The sequence below is a fragment of the Astatotilapia calliptera genome, chromosome 20, assembly GCF_964374335.1.
Source record: "Astatotilapia calliptera chromosome 20, fAstCal68.1, whole genome shotgun sequence".
In the NCBI taxonomy this organism is placed as follows: domain Eukaryota; kingdom Metazoa; phylum Chordata; class Actinopteri; order Cichliformes; family Cichlidae; genus Astatotilapia; species Astatotilapia calliptera.
Genome location: NC_137441.1, coordinates 9,421,445 through 9,442,112, shown reverse-complemented (window position 1 = coordinate 9,442,112; position 20,668 = coordinate 9,421,445). Strand labels below are relative to the sequence as shown.

Genomic DNA, 20,668 nt, shown 5'->3' with positions numbered 1-20,668 from the left:
TAGGGTGATATGGTACTACAAGGTCATTAAGATAAGATGGGGCCTGATTATTTAAGACCTTGTATGTGAGGAACAGGATTTTGAATTCCATCCATCTATCCAGAAAATATGGCCTATTTTCTTTTTCCTTTTTCGCTGCTCCCTTTAATAGTCGCCACAGATCATCTGAATCCATCTCACCCTAACCTAACATCCTTCTCTCCCAGGTAAACTAATCTACCTTAACTACCTCTACTCCTTGCAGCTTCACTCTGACACATCTCTCCCTGTCATTTGCACACATGTATTTTGTCTTATGTCTACTGACATTTATTCTTCTTCCCTCCAGGCTGTTTGCCAGTTGCTCCCTACTCTCACCATAGTTCACATTGTCATCTGCAAACGTCATACTCCATGGAGATCCCATATGTTAAGTACCTAAAGTACTCTTATGCCCCAATCACCACTACAATAAAGTTACCAAGACATACATATATGCAAGTACTCCATAAAACTGCCCACTCCCAATTCTCAACTTTTCCACCAGTCCCAGTTGAGAGTACTATTTAATATACAATATAATGTTTGATAATGTATGATAACAGCATGGAAACAACTCTTAATTTGTTATATGTAAGTACTTTCCTCAAGGAGAGCTTTAATCTACATAGAATAGAATAGAATAGTCCTTTATTGTCACTGTACATGTACAACAAAATTGTGGGTACTGCACACCAACTGTGCCAGAATAAAATATAAATAGTAGACAGCAGGGATAAATAGCAAACAGGAATCAATCAAGAGGGATATATATACAAAACAAGGGAATATATATAAATAATAGAAAGTCACACACTGGAGAACAAAATAGTCACAGAGTGCTTAGAGGTAGTGCAAAGAAAAGACTTGGTCTGAATAGAGTCCGTGTGTGAGTGGCCTGAGTGATAAGGTTACTCAAACATTGGCTCAGATTGGTGAGGTGCGTGTGCGTGGGGCGTGGGGGGATAGTGTTTATTGACAGTCCGAATGGCCCAGGGGAAGAAGCTGTTTGTGAGTCTGGAGGTGTGGGACCAGATTGACCTGAGGCGCCAACCAGAAGGCAGTGATGGCCCTGGTTTTACTTAGACTTTAGGTAATGCTATGTTATACTGCTTCCAACTTCTACACTAAAATCTAAACTATTCTATTCTATGCTTAATTTATTTGCTAATGATTGAGGGGGCACAGTTTATGGATGCAGTTAAGATAAGCTACTTCATATTTTGTGCATATCTGAGTGACATCTGCTTAAGATGAAGACCTTATACATTTAGATCTGAAGAAAGAGATATTAATGGGAGAAAATCACAAAGTAAAAAAATGCAATTGTATTGATATAAAAAAAGATATAATTGGCCTACTGTTTGTCACATTTGACAGCATGACTCCTTTTTAGTTTTAGGTTGTCCATTTGTGCAAGAAAAGCACTAAATAACTGTTTTATGTTTCTGTTAAACTGATGTTTCTTAAAACTAAAGCACACTCAGAATCATGTAACAATTCAATTTTTTTTTATTTTTTTTTTACACATTAGCTAATGTTTTATGTCTTAAAGAAAACAGCTCACAAGCAATGCTTTTCAGAGGCTTCATGCCCCAGTGGGCTTAAATTCAGTGAGTCAAACTGGTTTGTCCTCAGACTCTTAACTTATTCATGTAAAAAAAGGAAAGTCATTTAAAAACCTATGTGATTATATAATTTCTCTCACTGACAGATGTTGTATTGAAAGAAAAAGTAACAAATTACTGCGATTACTGCTGTAAAGTCTGACAAGTTTCATTTCACACATGATCAGGTGTGGATTCTTAAAGCAGTCCATCATAAATGCTTCTCATGTGGTAATCTGATGTTTGGTGTTTCTACTTCTTCTACTTGTGTTTAAATCCTCAAAATGATTTAATATATTTTTGGTCCTAATGACCAGTGGACATGTGAAGGAAAAGCACGAGGGTGCAGCACGAGATTGTCATACTGTATCTTATTTAGGAGTGCACAGACACACACAGGTGTTTTTAATTTTCTGGGCTGCATCCCAAACTGAATATTTTTTCCCTTTAATGCATACCACAGCTGCTCTTACAAAATATGTATTGCTGCATGCAGAATGCGTACAACTGGGATATACTCCATCATAACAGCACTTTGTACTTTGACAGTCATGCGTTATGTGTAGCTGACACAGACAAAAAACCCTCAAAAACATGCTGGCTTGCATTCTGCAAAAAGCGCCAGTATGCAGAAGCACATCTTAAAATGTAAACCTAAATACCAGTTTTGGAACGTACTGACGTACTGACTCTTTTGCCACAGTAACATTGTGGCTCAGTTTTTAGTGCTCACAGCAGAGTTCATGCTCAGGCAGCGGTCTTATCTGTGGAGTTTGCATGTGCTACCTGTTATCGTGTATGTTTTCCCCAGTTTCTCCTTCAAACACATGCGGGATGAAGGTTTGATCACCTGTTTCAGTTGGAGCTCATCCCCAGGCAATGGACAGTGTCTGCAGACATCCAGTATCTGCTTGGGATGTGTTAATGCAGTAATAAGTTTAAAAGTAATTTTATCCACCACTTATTTACAGCTACAGGATACATAAAGATGAATTTTATGGAATTATGGGTATTGGAAAAATAAAGATTATGCAGCTTAATGTTATTCCAATATATAGGAGGTTGAAGGAGGTGTTAGTCTTTATTTGCCACTTTGTCCTTAAGGTTTTCTGTTCCCTTGTTCTGTTCAACAAATTCAAGCATGAACTGCCTGTTTCAGATGTCCATCAGCATCAGCATTGACCTGATATGTTTATCTTCGACCGGGCGTTGGTCAGAGATAAAGATATAACACAGATAACACAAATATCTAGTCAGCCAATCACATGGCAGTAAATCACTGCATTTAGGCATGTAAGCATAGTGAAGACAACCTGCTAAAGTTCAGAGTGAGCATCAGAATGAGGACAAAAGATACTAGACTGTTGGAGCCAGATGGGGGGCTGAGCATTTTAAAAATTGCTGATCTATTGGCATGTTCCGCACAACCACTTTGAAGTCAAACAACTGCTCATTACAGCCAATGTATACCGGGGAGCTTCTCTGAACCCACAGCATGTCAAACTTTGAAACAGATGGGATTGGCTGCAGAAGACCACACTGGGTGCCCCTCCTGTCAACTAAAAACAGGAAACGAAGACTACACTTCGCAAAAGTTGACCAAATTTGGACAACAGAAGACTGGAAAAGTGTTGCCATGTATGATGAGTATCAATTTCACTACAAAATGGGCAGAATTTGATGTAAACAACATGAAAGCTTGAAAGACTTGATTCAAACTGGTGGTGGTGGTTTAATGGTGTACCAGCTGAGCATCATTTAAATGTCACAGCCTTCCTGAGTGTTGTTGCTGACCATATCCATCACTTTATGAACAGTGTACAGATCATCTGATGGCTGCTTCCAGCAGGATAACATGCCAGTTTCAATCCAGTTTTGGGATGTGGTGGAAGGGGAGATTAGCATCATGGATGTGCAGCTGACAAACCTGCAGCAACTGATGCTATCATCTCAATATGGACCAAAATCGGTGAGGAATCTTCCCAGCATTTCTATACCATGAAGAATTAGGGCAGTTTTGAAATAAGGCAAAATAAGGTCCAACCAGGTACTATCAATGTGCATCTAATGAAGTGGCCAGAAAGTGTGTATATTCCATTAATCAATAGACAGCACATTTGTTCCTCTGCTCTTTGTGGTTCAGTTTTTTATTTTCTTCCTTGTTTTTTCCCCCCTTTGATATGTGAAAATGTATTATTTCCCCCCAAAATTTATAATAATAATCATACACCTTTCTACAATATCTGTTTACATATAACTAAATGAAGGCTTATTGTCTTTCCACTGTCTTTCTGTTTGTATGCACTAGAGGGCACCAGCATGCTGGGAAAAACCAAGCAGAGCCACGGTGTCAAAGTTTGGGTTAGAATGTAACTTTCACCCTCTGTTGAAGATGAAATATAGTGAAACCTTACAAGAAGTGCACAGTAATTACTCACAGTCTATTGCAGACCTTAGTTGTAATGTTAAATCTTGCTGAGATGTAGTGTTGCACCTAACACTAACTTTCATGTCTGGTTTTTCTGCTGAATAATCATTTTCAGGTCATTTGTTTTCTTTATATTTCTTTTCATTATTCTAATAAAAACATACTGTGTTTAATAAACGTATTTTATGTCAGCTTTTTAACATCACGTCCTGGATCTTAAACACTAATTTACTTAGAGAGTTACCGTAAATACTTTGTATGTGTATCATAGAGTGCTAAATTTTGACCTCATTTTCCAAGATTTTAACTGATTTAAAATTCTACTTAAAATTTTTAAAAATAAATTAATTAAATAAAATGGACCTTTTCTGCTCATTTCCAGCACCAAATCTTTAGTCACTGTGCATGTGTTACGGTTCAAAATAATGAGTATTTATCTTATAAAGTTCATCCTTGTTTTGCATGAAGCAATTTTAGCTCCTCCAAATTAAATTATTATCTGATTGGATGCTGCTCATAAAGAGGAAGTGTGAATAACAGCTGGGTGGAACCGCTGCAGTCATAGTCAGAGATATTCTCCTGGATGACTGTGTTATGGATATTTGCTCTCCCTAACATCATATAGAGCCAAGAAAGAAAATAGGCTCCATATTAAGCAATTCATTGATCCAACAGAAATCTTAGCTGATAGACTGATTAATCAACTAATTGACTGAAAAATTAGTTCAGTGTTAGTAAAATATGTGATTCAGTGCACTATGATAACCAGATACATTTCAATTTACACAGGAGGTCACAGCCTGACATCAGGGTGATTCTGCCAGGTATGACTGTGGTTTTCCTCGACCAGAGGTAAGATGAAAGAGCCTAAACTCATAGAGGAGTTTTTAATCTCTCTCCTTTGTCTCTCATAGACCTGCCTTTCTCTCACATATCCATGTTTAAGAGCAAAAATCCTTCTTCTAGTGACCTTCAAGGCAGTGACGACTAGCAGAGAATTAAACCCGCCAAAATAAATTGTGTTTTGCACTAAAATGATGTCTTGAGTTGTCTGAGTGCACAAGAACAGTTGGTATGGGAAGTCATAGTCTGGGCTTTTAAGAGGAACAGACAAACTGAGGATAAGAGAGTTGGTGATGGAGATTGGGACTGAAAAGAGGAAATTCACATGAAGATAAGAGAAGCAGCGATTATTTCTGAAGTGGCCGTTGAATTGAAGCTTTATTTCATAATTGAGTGCTGTGCTGGGTAAACTTAGTCTTTAATGGTAAAACTGTGTACTCAGTAATAATCTCAATCATGTTTACCGATCAATTTCCATCTGGCTCTACAAACAGACTGCACGGACCAGAATGAAGAATCTCACATGATTAGTCTCAGTAATCAAAAAGGTAAATAATTGTTTTTATACACAGTTTCAAAAATGCACCCAGCTACAGTATGCACCCAAGTAGGACTATACTGCCAGTTTCTCTTAATGCGATGTGCCATATCAGTTATTTTTCTTTTAATTCCTCCTCTGGCTGTATCTCATTGCTTCCCTATATTGGTTGCCAGTGAAAGCTTATCCTACAGGCACTTTTTTTTTTCAAACTGGGGGAAAATAAATTACTTTGCATCTAAGTTGATCCTTCATGCATATTTTCTTGTGCTCCCTGTTGGGATTGCGGTTAAGATTTTCATTTCAGCTCAGTTTAGCAAAAATACAAGTACATCACTTTAGGTCATATGCCCTATAGATTTTACTTTTCATTACAGAGATGGGGCTTCCTATATGTTTTAAAACGCACATGCATGTAATCGTCATAGGAAAGGCAACCTCACAGTTGCAGCTTTGCTATCAATGTGAATTTTGATTTTTGATTAGCCTTCTCAGAAAGATTTCTCCTGAAATGTTGTGTGTGGCACACAAAGATGGTTGTTTCTCAAGTCCTAAAACCAAAGCTGTCCAAGGTTATCCTCATTCAGACCAATATTTATTCATTTATTTATGCCTTTTTCCCTTCCAGAAATGCCATATCCACTGCAGGACAAGCAGGACATTTGGATGATTTGGCTTCATTTTTCAAATCCAGCTTCTTCACAAAAACGCTAATGCAGTTCTCTAAAAACTGAGAGCAAATTTCATGCTCAACGCACACCATCCGTGGAATTTTAAACAGAGGTGTCTCCTATAATGTCAATAAACTGCTTTATGGAAAATTGCATTGGCAGTAAATTTGAACCTGCTGTGCTCCCAAGTTAATGAACACCCAGCAAAGCAGCTTCCTCACAGATAATTAAAGTGCTCGGAAAAAAAAAATTTAAGATTGCCTCATTCACAGAAAAAAAGAGCTGATTTTAAACATTCCATTATAATCTCTGTTCTACGATCGTTTTCAGTAAAATTTGTGTTTACAATTTCCCCTCATGTTTTAAAGTGTTTTTATGAATAATTTGAAATTATTTCAATCTTTCTGAAATCTCACTTTCTGTCAGATGATGCAACTTTCTGTGCCCCCAAAACAATGCAATGATCCGTTTGTTTTTGTGTTTTTAGTAAATAATACTAAACAAGAACTTTTTTTATAATGAAATAAATACATACATGATACTTTTTAAACATATATACATACACATGATGTCACACAGCACAGGACCACATTATAAAAGAAACTAAAATTAAATCTAACATAGTTCTTTGTATTTTTGCATTGACATGGATGAAAAGACATCATCGTTGCTGTAAAGGAATCGCTTTTTTAACTAATGGATGTAAATGCATATTTTTAGCAGAAAATAAACTGCAAGACAAAATCTCTGTAAAGCAAAATAATTCTCAAGGACCTTCAGTCTTAACCATGGCCTACTTTGGAAATCTTTCTCTTTGTACTGATGTAAAATATTGCTGAAACTGATTTTCCTTGATTCCTAATCAGTCGATTGTTTAAATAGAATGATTTGAAATGACAGGTTATTAAGTTTTCTTAATAGCGTGGGTTCCCTTTAATATTGGTTTGCTAAGATCCAAATAAGAAGAGAAGCGAGGCCCCACAACTGAAATGGGAGTTTCTGTAAACCAAAGGGAGTCACATGCAGTGCTTTTTATGAAATAAAAATCTAAACTTATGTACAAATTAATGTGGAACTATTTTGTTCTACAGTCTCTGTTTAGAAAATGACTGCAGGTTACATGCTGCACTGGAGCCCTGCAAGTACAGGCCTCTTGACTGAAGTGATCTTCTGCTTACAGCACTCTCTCTAACATTAAACCTCTCAAAGACCCTGCAGGCTGGACGAAGTGGGGAAATTTGGTTGTGTTGTTCATCTCAGAAAACTGCAGCTGCCAGTTTGATTTTATGTCTCAGTTACAGTACATCCCACTATTGACAAGGACAAAACATTAGATCCGACATTCACTCCTACAGGCGGTGAATACTTGATCATTTTAGGTTGAATACCCCTTTACGTACAGTATCACGGTCCTCAATGTAAAGAAACCTAAACAATCTTTTTCACAGTCCTTGACTGCAATACGTTCTTATAATATACTCAGTTGGCGCTGGTGGAATATTAAACATAGTTTATCCTCATGATGCACACTGAGGTACACATTTTCCTAATTAACCTTTAAGCTGGAGGGGGTTCTGCTGTCTCATTTTCTGCTCTCTTGGAATCCTGTTAAATTACTGCACATTTAAATGAAACAGGAAACAAGCTGACACAGAAGTAGACGTCAAGACATTGCAAGTATACTTTTTTGTGGCAAATCTTCCGAGAAGTTTTTGTATCATGTTTTCATTTCACAATGAAAGAGTCACTCAGAAAGGATGACATGAAAGGTCCTTGCAAAGGTGGTGAAGTCTCATTGAGACTTTATTGTTCAGTAACCTCTTTGTCTTTTTGATCACGTGTCGTCCTTTGTTTGCTTTATGAAAGAATCAGGCTGTTCCACTAGAGGAACTCGGCCTGTGGTTTGGCTGAGAGTTGGCCGACTGTCACCTCTGTGTAGGTGGATCCAGTCAGGATGCAGGCAGTCCTTTGGGGTGTCACATGACACAGAGCTGCATTGTCAGTGCAGTGCAGACACGCCCCGTAGCTCTCCTGCTGTCCATTTGAAAAGCGCGTGGAGACGCTCATGTCCTTGTTGCGCTGTGATGTGGATCCGAATCGTTCTTTCGGCTCGGACTGCGGACTGCCCCTGTAGATCATCTGTCGTAACATCGAAGTGTCTCTGTATAAACACTCGCGAAAGTTGGGCTTACACAGGAGGTAGACCATAGGGTTGTAGATGGTAGAAGACTTGGCAAACACTGCAGCAAGGGCAAAAGCAGCAGGAGGAACTTGCGTGGCATCCCCAAAAGCAGCCCACATGGCCACGACAGCATATGGAGACCAAGCAGCCAGGAAGCCTATGCACACTGCTACAGACAGCTGTGGAGAAGGAGCATTCACACATATGCATGCAGATATTCAAACAACATTGAACAAAAAACATGACATGCAGAATTTAGTTTCATGTTAGTGGCAAATTTGTATGAAAACATATATCTTAAGTATTATAACTTTAGTTTTGAATCTATCCACTCAGAAGTCTACATATGCATCAGAAGACTGTACAGAGATAAAGAAAGTAATCAATTTAATTTATAACCTTCTAATTATTTATGTTTTCATATCCTACTCAGATCCTGTTAGCTATAAAAGCTATAGTCAGTGGTGCTGAAGCGACACAGCCATAACCTCTGACCTTGACAATGAGAGCGTGTGCATTGGTGCTCTTGGCCTGTGGTGACACATGCTGCTGGACGGCCTGACGTGAGCCCCGCACGGTCAGCAGAATGAAAGTGTAGGAGAGGAAGATGATAGTGCAGGGGACTACATAGCAAAAGAAGAAAAGGCAGATAATATAAGACAAAGCTGAAAGCTCATAGTTGGGTGCATGCCAGTCAATGCAGCACGCTGTCCCATAAGGCTCAAGACTGTAATGTCCCCAGTGTGCCAGTGGCCCCAGAGCAAACACAGACGCGTAACACCAAACTCCAGCCACCAGGAGGTGGGCATGTGACGAGGAGAAGTTGTTACCTGATAAGAGAGGAAATAGAAAAAGGTGCCTTGAAGTTATTATGCTCGTTTTACTCCTGCTGCTGGTAAACTTTCTGTAGCTTTGACAACATCATGCTTATCAATTTATTCCACCCTCACCGTGGTTGGGGACACAGACTTTAAGGCAGCACACTAAGGAAAGCACTGTGAGGTTTGTCAAGCTGCAGAGACCAAACAGCACTCCACACATAGCATACACCTGGCAGATGATTTCTCCAAACAGCCACCTGTACACACAGACAATGAGTAAAAAAAATGTAATAGAGGCTAGGGCCCAGAAAACTGCTCCCTGTTTGAGTGTAACTGTAGAGTTTCAGTCACAGCTTTGGAGGGTCTTTTTATTGAGTGTGAGGATAGAAGTATAATAACAAGCTTTGGGAAGCCCTCTCCATCCCGAACATAGATTTCCAATATAATTTGTTTATATTTATTCTGCAATCTGATACAGTATTAAGAGTACCTGCTGGAACATGATCCATTTCAGTTGCATTCAGGCATTTAGGATGAAATAAACCACTTTCCAAAATGTTCTCACTTTTCCTCATTCTCATTCTTTCTTGGTTATTATTAATCTCTTCTAACAACAATAAGCCCCTGTTCAAAACCAGAGGTTCAGTTAAGCTAATTTAGAACAATACATTTTAAATCAGGTACATTATTATTACTGGAGGCCGTCATGTATCTTGTGTCTGCAAAAGTGTTCGCATTATTTTGTTTTTAAAAAGTATATTTTTGGTTGATAGATGACTATTTTCTGACTGTTTGCTAAGCTAATTGCACCAAAGGACCTCTGGATATTGTGTCAATAAAAAACAAGAACAAGAGACCTCACGTAAATGTGCTCCACCTTAATGTTTCTTTGTGAGCACTGAAGCTCTCCTGCAGTGCTGGAATTGCTCTTTGCAAGTCAGATTATGATCACTTTTTCACGTATGAAATGCATACTAGATCTCCTCCACCTTGTAACAGCAGAGACCCTTGATTTGAATATGAGTTTCTGGGAAGAGCAACTCACAGGCAGCTAAATCTGGCAACTAAGAATGGTGGTGAGTGACAGAGACCACAGATTTATTTTTGTTTACCGAAATGGTGACATTTTCATGACATGTACCGCAGTTTTGCCAGATGCCCTCTCTTGGGATGTAGCTGTTGAACTCAGGGCAAACTGACAGTGCAAAACTCTGTGAGTGTGAAGACAAAAACAAAAAACAAAGCCGAAAGCAAACACCTGGTAATGCTCGTGACGTAACACGTCTTCGTCAGGCTTGGAAACTGCAGTGTCCTCCACTGAAGATGTTTTCATTCAGAGTTTTGCACTGTTGATTTTCCCAGCAAGAGTTGGAGTTTGAGGTCAATGATGAAAATGTAAGTAGGTATTTAGACAGAGTGACAGAAAAAAAGGAACTGCACAAACTTTAACAGGAAATCTGTTAAAAGTCATTTTTTTATAGATCTTTAGGTTAGACATGTTGTAACATATACTCACTGGGCATTTCATTTGGTATAACTGTTTAAACTGCTCATTAAAGCAAATATCTAATTAGCCAAATACGTGGCAATATGTTGATACATTTAGGCATGTAGGCACGATGAAGACACCCTGCTGAAATTTAAAGTAAGCATCAAAATGCCGAAGAATGCGGATTTACTTTTGCTGGATTGCTGAATAGACTTGTCTGAGTATTTCATAAATTGCTGATCTACTGGGATTTTCCCACACAACCATCTCTAGGGTTTACCAAGCGCGAGCTGAAAAGAAAATATCCAGCGAGCAGCAGTTCTTTGAGTGAAGCCAGATGTCTGAGGAGAATGATGATGTCAAATAACCACTTGTTACAACCAAGGTAAGAGCATCTCTAAAAACACAGCACATTGAACCTTCAAGTAGAAGGGCTAAAGCAGCAGAAGAGGTGACAATTCTGTCTGCTGACAACAGGAAACTGAGGCTGCAGTTCACACTGGTTTACCAAATTTAGATAATAGGAAAATTGGAAAAATGTTAATGAGTCTCAGTTTCTGCTGTGACATATGAAAGCATGGATCCATCTTGGTTCTATTTCATGTCACAAAACGAATCAAACTGATTTCTTGAACGTGACAACGAGTTCACTGTAAAAGGCCTCCACAGTCTGGTCCTGATGCAGAAGGAAATTGGTGAATTCACATCAGTTTGTTAGGAATGGCACTAAATGTGGAGGCCCTTCCACATGGGGCTAGATTGAAAATATAGTTAAGGCCCACAACTACACAAAATGTTTATCAATCTCCATTTTTTTGCTATAACATGTAGCTATTTATAGTGAATAGAGAAAAAAATTTAATGATTACTGATAAATGAATTTGAAGTTGAAATGAAATAAAAATATAGAAGGAGCTTTTACGATACCTGTGTGAAAACGCCGATGGTATGGCCAGTGGAAGTAAAGTGAGTGTCATCCCAAGGTCACTGATGGAGAGATTGATGATGAAGAACTCTGCTGGTTTCAAGGTTGACCGCTTGTGATAAGCAACAAGTAGCAGTGTGGAGTTGCCTATGATGGACAGTACACCTGTGAAAGAAAAGGAGATTGAGTTGTGCTAAAGATGGATAAAGCATAAAAAAAATGTTGTGTGGACTCACAGAATAAGCTGTAGACTGAACCCATGAAGATGTCATGCTCCTTGGAGATGGTGGAGGTAAACACAGCAGACGTGTCTGAAGCATTTCCCATCTGAAATGTCACCACTCGAATTAATTCATGGTCAATAAAGCTGAAAATAATCCAGGAATTTACAAAAGTCAATACTCAACTTAGGATCCTAAAAAAATGAAAACATGCAAAAAGGAAGTATATGTAGTCACTATGTAAAATCAAATCAATGCAAACTGTTTTGTTTCTGAAGCATTTCAAACACTGCACACTGTCTGTAGTGCACTACAAGCTGTCCTACTGCTGTTATTGCAAGAAATATCTGCAGCCTACAGGATCAGATGTAGAAATAAATTAAAAAAGCTGTTTTGAAGAAAAATAATCCTCTGCAAAAGCTGAGGACTGTTCATATTAAATACAAATATCTAAAAAGCATTGACAGATGGAAAAAATTAAAGCACGGTGCCATTTTTAGGATTTACAACAGGGGTACAAGCGGTTGAGGGAACAAAACAATTATGATTAAGACCAAATGTGCTCAGATTTTCTGGGAATAAAAAGCTTGTGAAATTGCAGTCTAAGCATGATTCACCAAGCACACATGCAATTGCAATCCAGACACCGAAGTGATCGAAGAGATACATAATGGGCCGAGGTGAGAGTGTGATTCTTTTTTTCCCTGCCATGAAACAGAGTTGACAGGCTCTCCAGGATTTCTAACACATTGTTGGAAGATTCTTAATGGAGTCTTCTCGCCATCACTTGAAAACTGTCAGAGGCATTCATGCTTCTCATATTCTTTAGCCAATCGGCTTCTTCTTACCCAGCTATTTGCAACCAAGATAATGATTGCTATTCAGTGCATCACTTTGCTTGATAGAAAATGAAAAATCCAATGGAAATTGGGAAGGAAAGGATGGTGCAGGGACGAAATGCGGAGCAAGAGTTGGATAGCTACCAGAGATGATGTAGAGGCAATATTGATGTTCAAGGACTTAGGCAATCACAGGGATGAAGCTTCATTACTATGCAAGTCAGCACGCCAGTCAATGACGAAATGTCCAGTCAGTCTGAGTGGAGGAGACTCAGCGGAGTACAAAGCTGTGACCCATTTTAGTACCACTCAACTCCATGAACTTCATTCTTGTGTCAGCACAATAATGGATTCTCAATCAAGTAAATTTCCCTTCAGGTGTTTTAGGAATCAGTGATGGAACTGGCGTAGCACACGTTTACTATCATTCCAAAGCCTTTTCTTCCCCAAATTAATTACCTTGAAGAAACAATTCTTTGTATTTCTTTCCGCATCTAATCTCCAGCATTGATTAAAAGCAACACTGTTACCACATTAATGATCAGCCCTGTTATTGCTGGGATAGATACAGTTTGTGAGAGCATGTGTTCTGATAAAATGTGTGTTCACTCAGATCTGTGCAAAACATGTTTTCATCTCATGAGATCTCTTGGGAGGGGAAACTGTCAGGTTTTGGAAGATTTAAAGCTGATATTAATCATAAACATCCTTTGCACGGATCTGAATGTGCACATGCTTCTCTCTCAAGTGTGCTGGTTTTTAAGCTCAAGCACTCTCACCAAGCACTGACTGAGCTTTTTCTTTTTTTTAAAATTGGCTCTGTAACTGAGAAAGCGTGCATCTTCCTTTTAATTGGATCATAATATGCTTATTTTTGTATTAGCTCCATAATAAAACAAAAGCAGCTTTGCACAGTTCAAATTTCAAAATATGATCCTTATTTATGTTATATTGGGTTTATGTGTAGCTCCTCTGTTTGACGCTAAAAGACATTTAAGCTCCTGTCCCTTTATGCCAACTTTTGTCTGATGGGTTGCCCTTCATAAATACGTTTTCAGGTGGGTACAACTTCTTTAAACTGTGTCTGAGATATATTAGAGACATCCATTCTTAATTATATATAAAAGCAGCGGAGCATAGAAAAAATGTGTCATCGTTTTCGAAAAGGCTCCGGGTTCGCTGTCCAAACGGCGTTTTCAAATGTATCCGCTTTAGAAAGCGTTTTCAAAACACTGCGTTTTCCTTGACTGAAAACGCCGTCTCAGTGTGGACGGAAGGCCAAAATTGTCACGGACCCGGTTCCGGGGACTCGGGGTTCGTGAACAGTGTGGACCTTTATTGTTATTAGTGTATTGGATGTATGTTTGCTGCACTGTGCTCTTGTGTTCCATGCTGGTGTGTGTGTGTGTGTGTGAGGCTGGAGGATGAAGGACAGCCACCTGCAGGCCTGATGGGTGTGGCCCTGCCAGCTGCTGGTCACGCCTAGCTTACCACACACCTGCTTCTGATCAGGATCGTCGGGGGAGCTACTTAACAGAGCGATGGAGCTTCCTCCGGCGCAGGATCGTTGAGTTAGACTCCATGTCAGTGTTTCTAGTGTTGTTAAAGTGTATGCCTGCCGGAGTTGGTGCCATAACGGCTGTGTCTGTGTTTTTCCCCAGGAGGACAGCGGAACACAGGACTGCAAGACACACGGGGTGTGTGAAGGCACAGGGGCAGAGAGCACGGGATACCAGCACTTGGGAGAAGACACGTCACGGGAGTCGAGGGAGCACTTTTGGAGATTTAATGTGTGGTGTACAATTACCTCACTGTAAATAAACCCACTGTTCATTCCATTAAGTCTGCGTTTTGGGGCCTTTCTCCTACATCCCCCACGGTCTGCCCTCCAGACCGTGACAAAAATGGAGAGAAAAGGATGCAATTTCAAATGAAAATGTATTAGTGTGGACATGGCCCATTTGGCCCATTTTGACATCATAGCGTCACATAGTTGTTGCAGATTTGCTGACGAGTTTTCTGCTGCTTCAAGGTTTAACAGGTTTTGCATTCAGAGGTGCCTTCGTATCAGCTCAAGGCAGTCTGGTTATTATCCACTGACATCTAGCATCAACGAGGTGCTTTCACCCAGAGGGCTGCCATGTACTGGAGGTTTTCTCTGTAAACACTAGACATGGCTGTGTGGGAAAAATCCCAGCAGATCAGCAGTTTATGAAATACTCGGATCAGCATAGCGAGTGTGGAAATGAAAAGGGAGCTGTTATGGAAAGATAAACTCTGTCATTGGTCTGCTGTGATAGATTGAGTATTTTGAAGCTGAGTGGGCTATGACACAACTGTCATGTCTCTGAGCTTGCCTGAATAACTAATAATTGGACGCCTTTGATACAGGGACACGAGGACTTTGACCTCCAGATGATGACGTGAGAAATGTACCTTATATCACCTGCTTACCTGACTTATTATTTCATTTTTCAAGCACATGTGCACTCTATCCTTTCCTTCTCTGACCCTGTAGAATCATGTGGTTTGCAGAGGATATTTAAAATAATCTTTCTGCAGTTTTACTGCTGTTGTCAGCATGACAAGTTATCTATTAAGTTTGCAACAAGTTTGCCTGAGGCAAGCTATCAAACTGTGAGATTTGCGGTGCCACTGAAAGTAGAACTGTCACTCATAACCATTAAATGTCTGTAGTCAGCGGAGATGAGCAGCCATTTAAAGGCTGACAGGCATGTCAGCGAGTGAAAGAGCAAAGAGACCACATGCTCAAGGGCAATGGTTGTGTATCTGCATGGTTTCCAGCCAGTCTCAATTTTTGATTTGTGTTTAAATGTTAATCTGTTACCCAGCATTTTCTTTCCTTCAGAAAATGTTACCAACAGGATTCGTATTTTTATCTAAAGTAAATTACCCTCTTTTCCATTATAATGGCTCTCAGTGTATGTGCATTGACATTATGAATCAGAAAATGTTTGTGATCGAATGTGAACTGAATGCAAAGTGTCACATTTAATTTTGCATGCTTGGCTTGATTTACCAGCCCTGTCCCTTGAGCATTTACACTGTTTATATATGTACATTTCAAAGCAGTATTGAACAGTTTTTACTTATTTATGCCTTTTTGTGTTACAAATATGCTTGAAAAAAATAACCTGAAAAGTGAAACCAGTGTGGAAGTGCCTTAAGCCTGTATTCCCTCTAATAGCCAGCAGGCACGTCTCCTCTGATTGGGAAAAAATATCTGGTTGTATAGACGTCTATGGGGAAATGACCTCTGTAAATGAATTCCTGGGGGGGTTTATAGTGTCACTCACTAATTTCAGGTTTAACATTATGTTTAGTTTATAAATTATCATCCTTATTAGAGTGAAACAGAAGTGTACAGTGCCATAAAAAAGTATTTGACCCTTTCCTTTTCCTTTCTGTTTTTTTTAGTATTTCTAAAAGTAGGATGCTTCAGAACATCAAACTAATTTTAACACTAGACAAATGTAACCAGAGTAAATAAAAAATGTAGCTTTTTTTTTTTTTTTTTACCTGGCAGAGCTGCTGAATCAATACTTCATGTAAATAGGACCTGCCTGACAAAGTGAAGTAGGCTAAAAGGGCCTTGAGGCAACTGTTTGGCACTGTATAGCTAAATTTGAATTGAATTGAATAGAATTAAAAGATCTCTAAAAGCAACCCATCATACCACGGTCTACAGTGAAAGATCCTTTTAATTCCTTTGGACTCCAGTGAACTATGATGAGAACCATTATCCACAAATGGAGATAAGTTGAACACTAGTGAACCTTCCAGGAGTGGATGTTCTACCAAAATCACTCCAAGCACACATCATCAACTCATCCAGGAGGTCACAAAAGAACCCCGAAAAACATCTAAAGAACTTCAGGCCTCCCTTGTCTCCTTTTATGGGGAGTGTTCATGATACAACAGTACTAAACAAACTGGGCAAAAATGGCATGGGGGAAAAAACAATGCTGACCAAAAAGAACCCAAAGGCTCGTCTACCCAAGACTTTGGGCAAATATTCTGTTGGCTGAACAAACAAAAGTTACATTTTCAGATAGCTGGTGTAAAACTAATACACTAAAACCATGAATTCTACTCTCCACCAGGAAATCCTGAAGGATAATATCCAGCTATCAGTTTGTACCATAAAGCTAAAGAGGACTTTGGTTATGGACAATGATCTGAAACACAACAACAATTCAACCAAAAAACTTAAATCATATTGAAATTCTTTTCATGCCTTCAATTTGACTGAATTACTAAAACAATTCTGGAAAGAAGAGTGGGCCAACATTCCTCCCCAGCGATGTGAAACACTTATCACAAATGTGTGATCCACAGCTTATTTTCACTGAAGTCAAATAGACAGTTTCACTACCATTAGGCGAGTGTTTACAGGCAAGTCAGCATCTTCCATATAAACTATGGCAACTGTACCAACTGACTAGTGACCAAAGCAATTGCAAGGAGGTTTTTTTTTGTGCAGCACCAAATGTCTGTTTGTGACCACTTTCAGCCTCCAGCAACCATTTACCAACCAGACGAGGAATTGATATATTTTCCCTGTTGACTGGTGGGTGCCCGGGCGCCTCCTACTGGTGTCTAGGCCTCTGTGACGGTGGCTCTAGCAGCTAGTTTCACAGATGGCCCATAGCCTCCAGCAACCACTTGCCAATTGGTTGACGAATACACATTTTTTCCCTAGCAACTGGTGGTTGTCAAGGACCGCTGACCAGTCTTTAGGCCTGTTTGACTGGTGCCTAACCAGTCAACAAAAAAAAGAAAAAAGGAAAAAAAAAAAGAAAGCAAGATATGGTGCATACAACTCAAACTCTTGTGTTCTAGTTCAGGGCAACATAATTATACCACCGACAGCCTCACCCAGCAGCACTCTACCACACTAGATGCTGGAAATCGGTGGTAAAGCCCTTTGAGTTGAGCAGTATTTAAAATCAAAGCAGCAAATATGATGTCCAGTGTGTTGTGTGGTACGTGCCACGACAACCTAGTGAGACCTTTGTGAGATTAAAGTCAACTGTCACCGTCGCTGTGTGGAACTGCCACCTCATCTGAGAGTGACTGACAGTGACAAGCGAGTGCCATCACAGTACAATATTTACAGCAAGTTTTAGCGGCATGACAGCATGGTTGGAGGCAACTCCTTCAAACATTGCTGGGCATACGACATATCTTATGTAACCTGGAGAATTAACATATGATGCAATCTGCGTTCACATGATGTGTTTAAGAAGTCAAGCACTGCATCATATTAATGTAACTGTGAATCAGTTGTCAGCAGAATTATACGGGTAAATAAATTAAGCAAAGGGAGATGGCGCATGATTTGATTGTAGCATAGACCTTCTGCAGTTGTGGTAACATAGAGGACAGATTGCCATTTAGCTGATTGCAACTGAGGCAATTAATCATAAATGGTCTGATGCAAGCAGGCAATTACAAACTTTTGGTCATGTGACGTGTCGCTCATCCTAATTGGATTAACTTGGCATAAATATTTTTTAATATACAATGCTATAAAATAGCTTTATAATTTTAAGTTGTTTTATAATATTCAGATGGACCTCTGTGGCTATGTGCACATCACCATCTTCATCAGTCTATATCACACAAACTATTGTGTGATTAATCTCTGATTAGTATAGAAAAAGAAACTTTTGATTAGGTCAGTGTCATGCCCTCAAACAGCTGTTTTCATTTCCTATTTGCCTTTGATTCTCATCTGCAGTTGGAGCTCAGTCACTTTGTTAAATTATGTTGTATCCAACAGAAGGACTTCACAACAAAATCCGTCTTTGTCCACACTTATTGATTTTCTGCGAAGAGAGCTTTGAGTGAACCACAATCACATATGTCTGCACAAGCAACAACGAAAACAACAGGAAACAGTTCATGCATGCAGGCAAACCCATCCAGATAAACAACGTGCAGCAAGCGGCTCAGGATCAAGGCAGGCTATCTTGCAAATGGTCAGTGTTGTGACGGCTTCAACTTGGACCACCAGATAAAGAAAAGCACTCGTTTGTTACAGAGTGGGATAATCAGGATCTCGTCACTAATCCTGCCGGAGGTCCCACGAGTCCGCTGTGAGGTCTGAGCCTTCATCTTCATCATTATTACAGCTTGCACAATTCATTTTCGCTCCCTTGATTTAGTATCTGAACCTTAAATGAATGCCCTTCACTAAATAACCTTTTAACATATCCAGATGTTGTCATGTTAGAGGAAGAATTGCAAGTCAGGAAAAACTACCAGACATTTTCACAGGAAAAAAAAGCGGATCTAAAAGAATAAAACAAAACATAAATATATATATATATATATATATATATATATATCCTGATCTATGTCAGCGCCTATCTCGCTGTTCACTGGTAGTAAACACTAAAAAAAAAAACAAGCAAAATTTCGGGAGTCACATAAATGCGACATCATTGTTGATCCCCCCCTCTTTTTTTCTGTTATTGTCTAATCTCTTTGTATTGCTCTGAAAACTGACACCCCGCGGCTACGCTGCTTACCTTCCAGGGACGAATGGCTTGTCCTCAATTAAACTCATGGAGGCCAGGTGGAGAGCAGGACACAGAGGAGAGGAGCTTGGCCAGCCACCGAGAAGGAGACAGAGAGTGGAGGAGAAAGAGAGAGGTGGGGGGGAAGGATAGAGAGAGGGGAGCACTGGTTCTATTTCAGCCTCACACTGAAGAGTCCGGTTAAGGTATCCTCCTCCCCTTCAGTGACATACACTTGCATGCAGCTGGCCAGGTGGACACATGCTCGCTGCATCTTACAGCATGTGCGCTGATCATTATTGTTGGCATTCAACTGATGGAGAACGAAAAGCCCACAGTGACGGCAGGCCAGAGAGAGAATAACGGGAGAGAGAGAGAGAGACGGATCAGCATAATACTGGTAAGATCCGAGTGTCACTGATGACTCAAAGTACCGCTCCCCTCCCCATTTCCTCTGCCCACTCTTACTACCACTACTTTTTCCCCACATACCCTACACTTTGGATTATCCTCTCACTTTGCATGAATGAATCGTGCATGCGATTCAAGTGTGTAAGGTGGGTTTTCCCAAATCAGTCTCCACAGCTGACTCACATGCTGCTGTGAGCTGCTGGTATCAAATCGCTTAATTAATGAATCTTGAGGTTGGTAGCCTGCAGGAGAGAAAAGCAGCAATTGATTATAAATTTATAGGAATGAAGGCAATGGTGTTTTGATGTATTTTCATTCGATTTTGAATTCAATCACGGTTTCATCATTTTGGCTTATAATGGTCTCATGTCATGGTCCCAGTTCAAAGCAAAGAATGGAAGTAGCAACAATGGCTTATGGTGCTGATCAATGTATGTCTGCTGCTGTGCTACTGGCATCTGGAATTTGATGTGTAATTTGTGACTAAAAATGAATTTTGTAGGTGGCTCTCTGTAATTTAAGTCTAAAATGAATGTGACAGCCACTTTAGAAAATAAAGTGTCATCCTCGGTCACACAGTAAATCCAGTCCTGGTAGGGAGCAGCTGAACTCCACCTGAAGCGCTGTGTCATCCCACTTTATCATACCCACCAATGCAGTTTGCTTGTAGCAGCACCACTCCCAGACTGACAGTCATGGAAAGCTGCTTAAGGGAGCGTGGGCTCACTCGCTGAGCTGTGCCGAGGCTGCAGGGCTGTCAAAGCTGTAAAGAGCTGGGCTGTCATATTAATACCTCAGCACAGGGTTCTGGTCCTTCTCAGGCTGCTCGCTCAGACACGTTTAGATGAACTTAGTGTCACAGCCAGTGGCTGCAGTAGTATGATGTCCCTTTAGTGTAATATTGGACATGGCAGGAAGTGATCAGAGCAAGTGGAAATTATTAGAGATCATGTTGAAAGTGAGCACAGTCACTTTCCTTCTGGACCTGAAGACAGTGCGAATGTCAAGTCACGTAGTTTTAAACAATGCTAGATCATGTTTTCACGTGTTAGGTGGTCCAAAGCTGAGATCAGAAGAGAAATATCAGCATGATAAAATAATATAATACTCAAATAAAAAGATAAAACCCC

At 39.8% G+C, this 20,668-nt stretch overlaps 1 protein-coding gene and 1 long non-coding RNA gene across 3 annotated transcripts; one reads left to right on the top strand and one right to left on the bottom strand.

The window, feature by feature from the left end:
* Positions 1–6,013: 6,013 nt before the first annotated feature.
* On the bottom strand, positions 6,014–19,514 carry opn7d (opsin 7, group member d). Of its 2 annotated transcripts, none has more exons than XM_080294606.1 (6): positions 19,140–19,514; positions 11,759–11,849; positions 11,525–11,687; positions 9,238–9,365; positions 8,783–9,117; positions 6,014–8,466 (listed from the first exon to the last, which is right to left on the bottom strand). In XM_080294606.1, the coding sequence occupies exons 2-6, from the start codon at positions 11,847–11,849 to the stop codon at positions 7,987–7,989; spliced, it is 1,197 nt and encodes a 398-aa protein (XP_080150732.1). In that variant the 5' UTR covers positions 19,140–19,514; the 3' UTR covers positions 6,014–7,986. The 2 variants fall into 2 exon arrangements, with proteins under 2 accessions (XP_080150732.1, XP_080150733.1); XM_080294607.1 differs by having other exon boundaries at positions 11,525–11,669.
* LOC145422799 (uncharacterized) lies at positions 13,743–14,420 on the top strand. Its single transcript, XR_013904049.1, has 2 exons — positions 13,743–14,165; positions 14,244–14,420. It is a non-coding gene; the product is annotated as an uncharacterized LOC145422799 (long non-coding RNA).
* Positions 19,515–20,668: the final 1,154 nt, after the last annotated feature.

Coding starts and splice junctions, on each gene's coding strand:
- opn7d (XM_080294606.1), bottom strand. CDS start 11,849: ATGGGAAATGCTTCAGACACGTCTGCTGTGTTTACCTCCACCATCTCC. Junction 11,688..11,758: donor TTCAGTCTACAGCTTATTCT/GTGAGTCCACAC, acceptor TTTCTTTCACAG/GTGTACTGTCCATCATAGGC. Junction 8,467..8,782: donor CACACGCTCTCATTGTCAAG/GTCAGAGGTTAT, acceptor CCTTCTCCACAG/CTGTCTGTAGCAGTGTGCAT.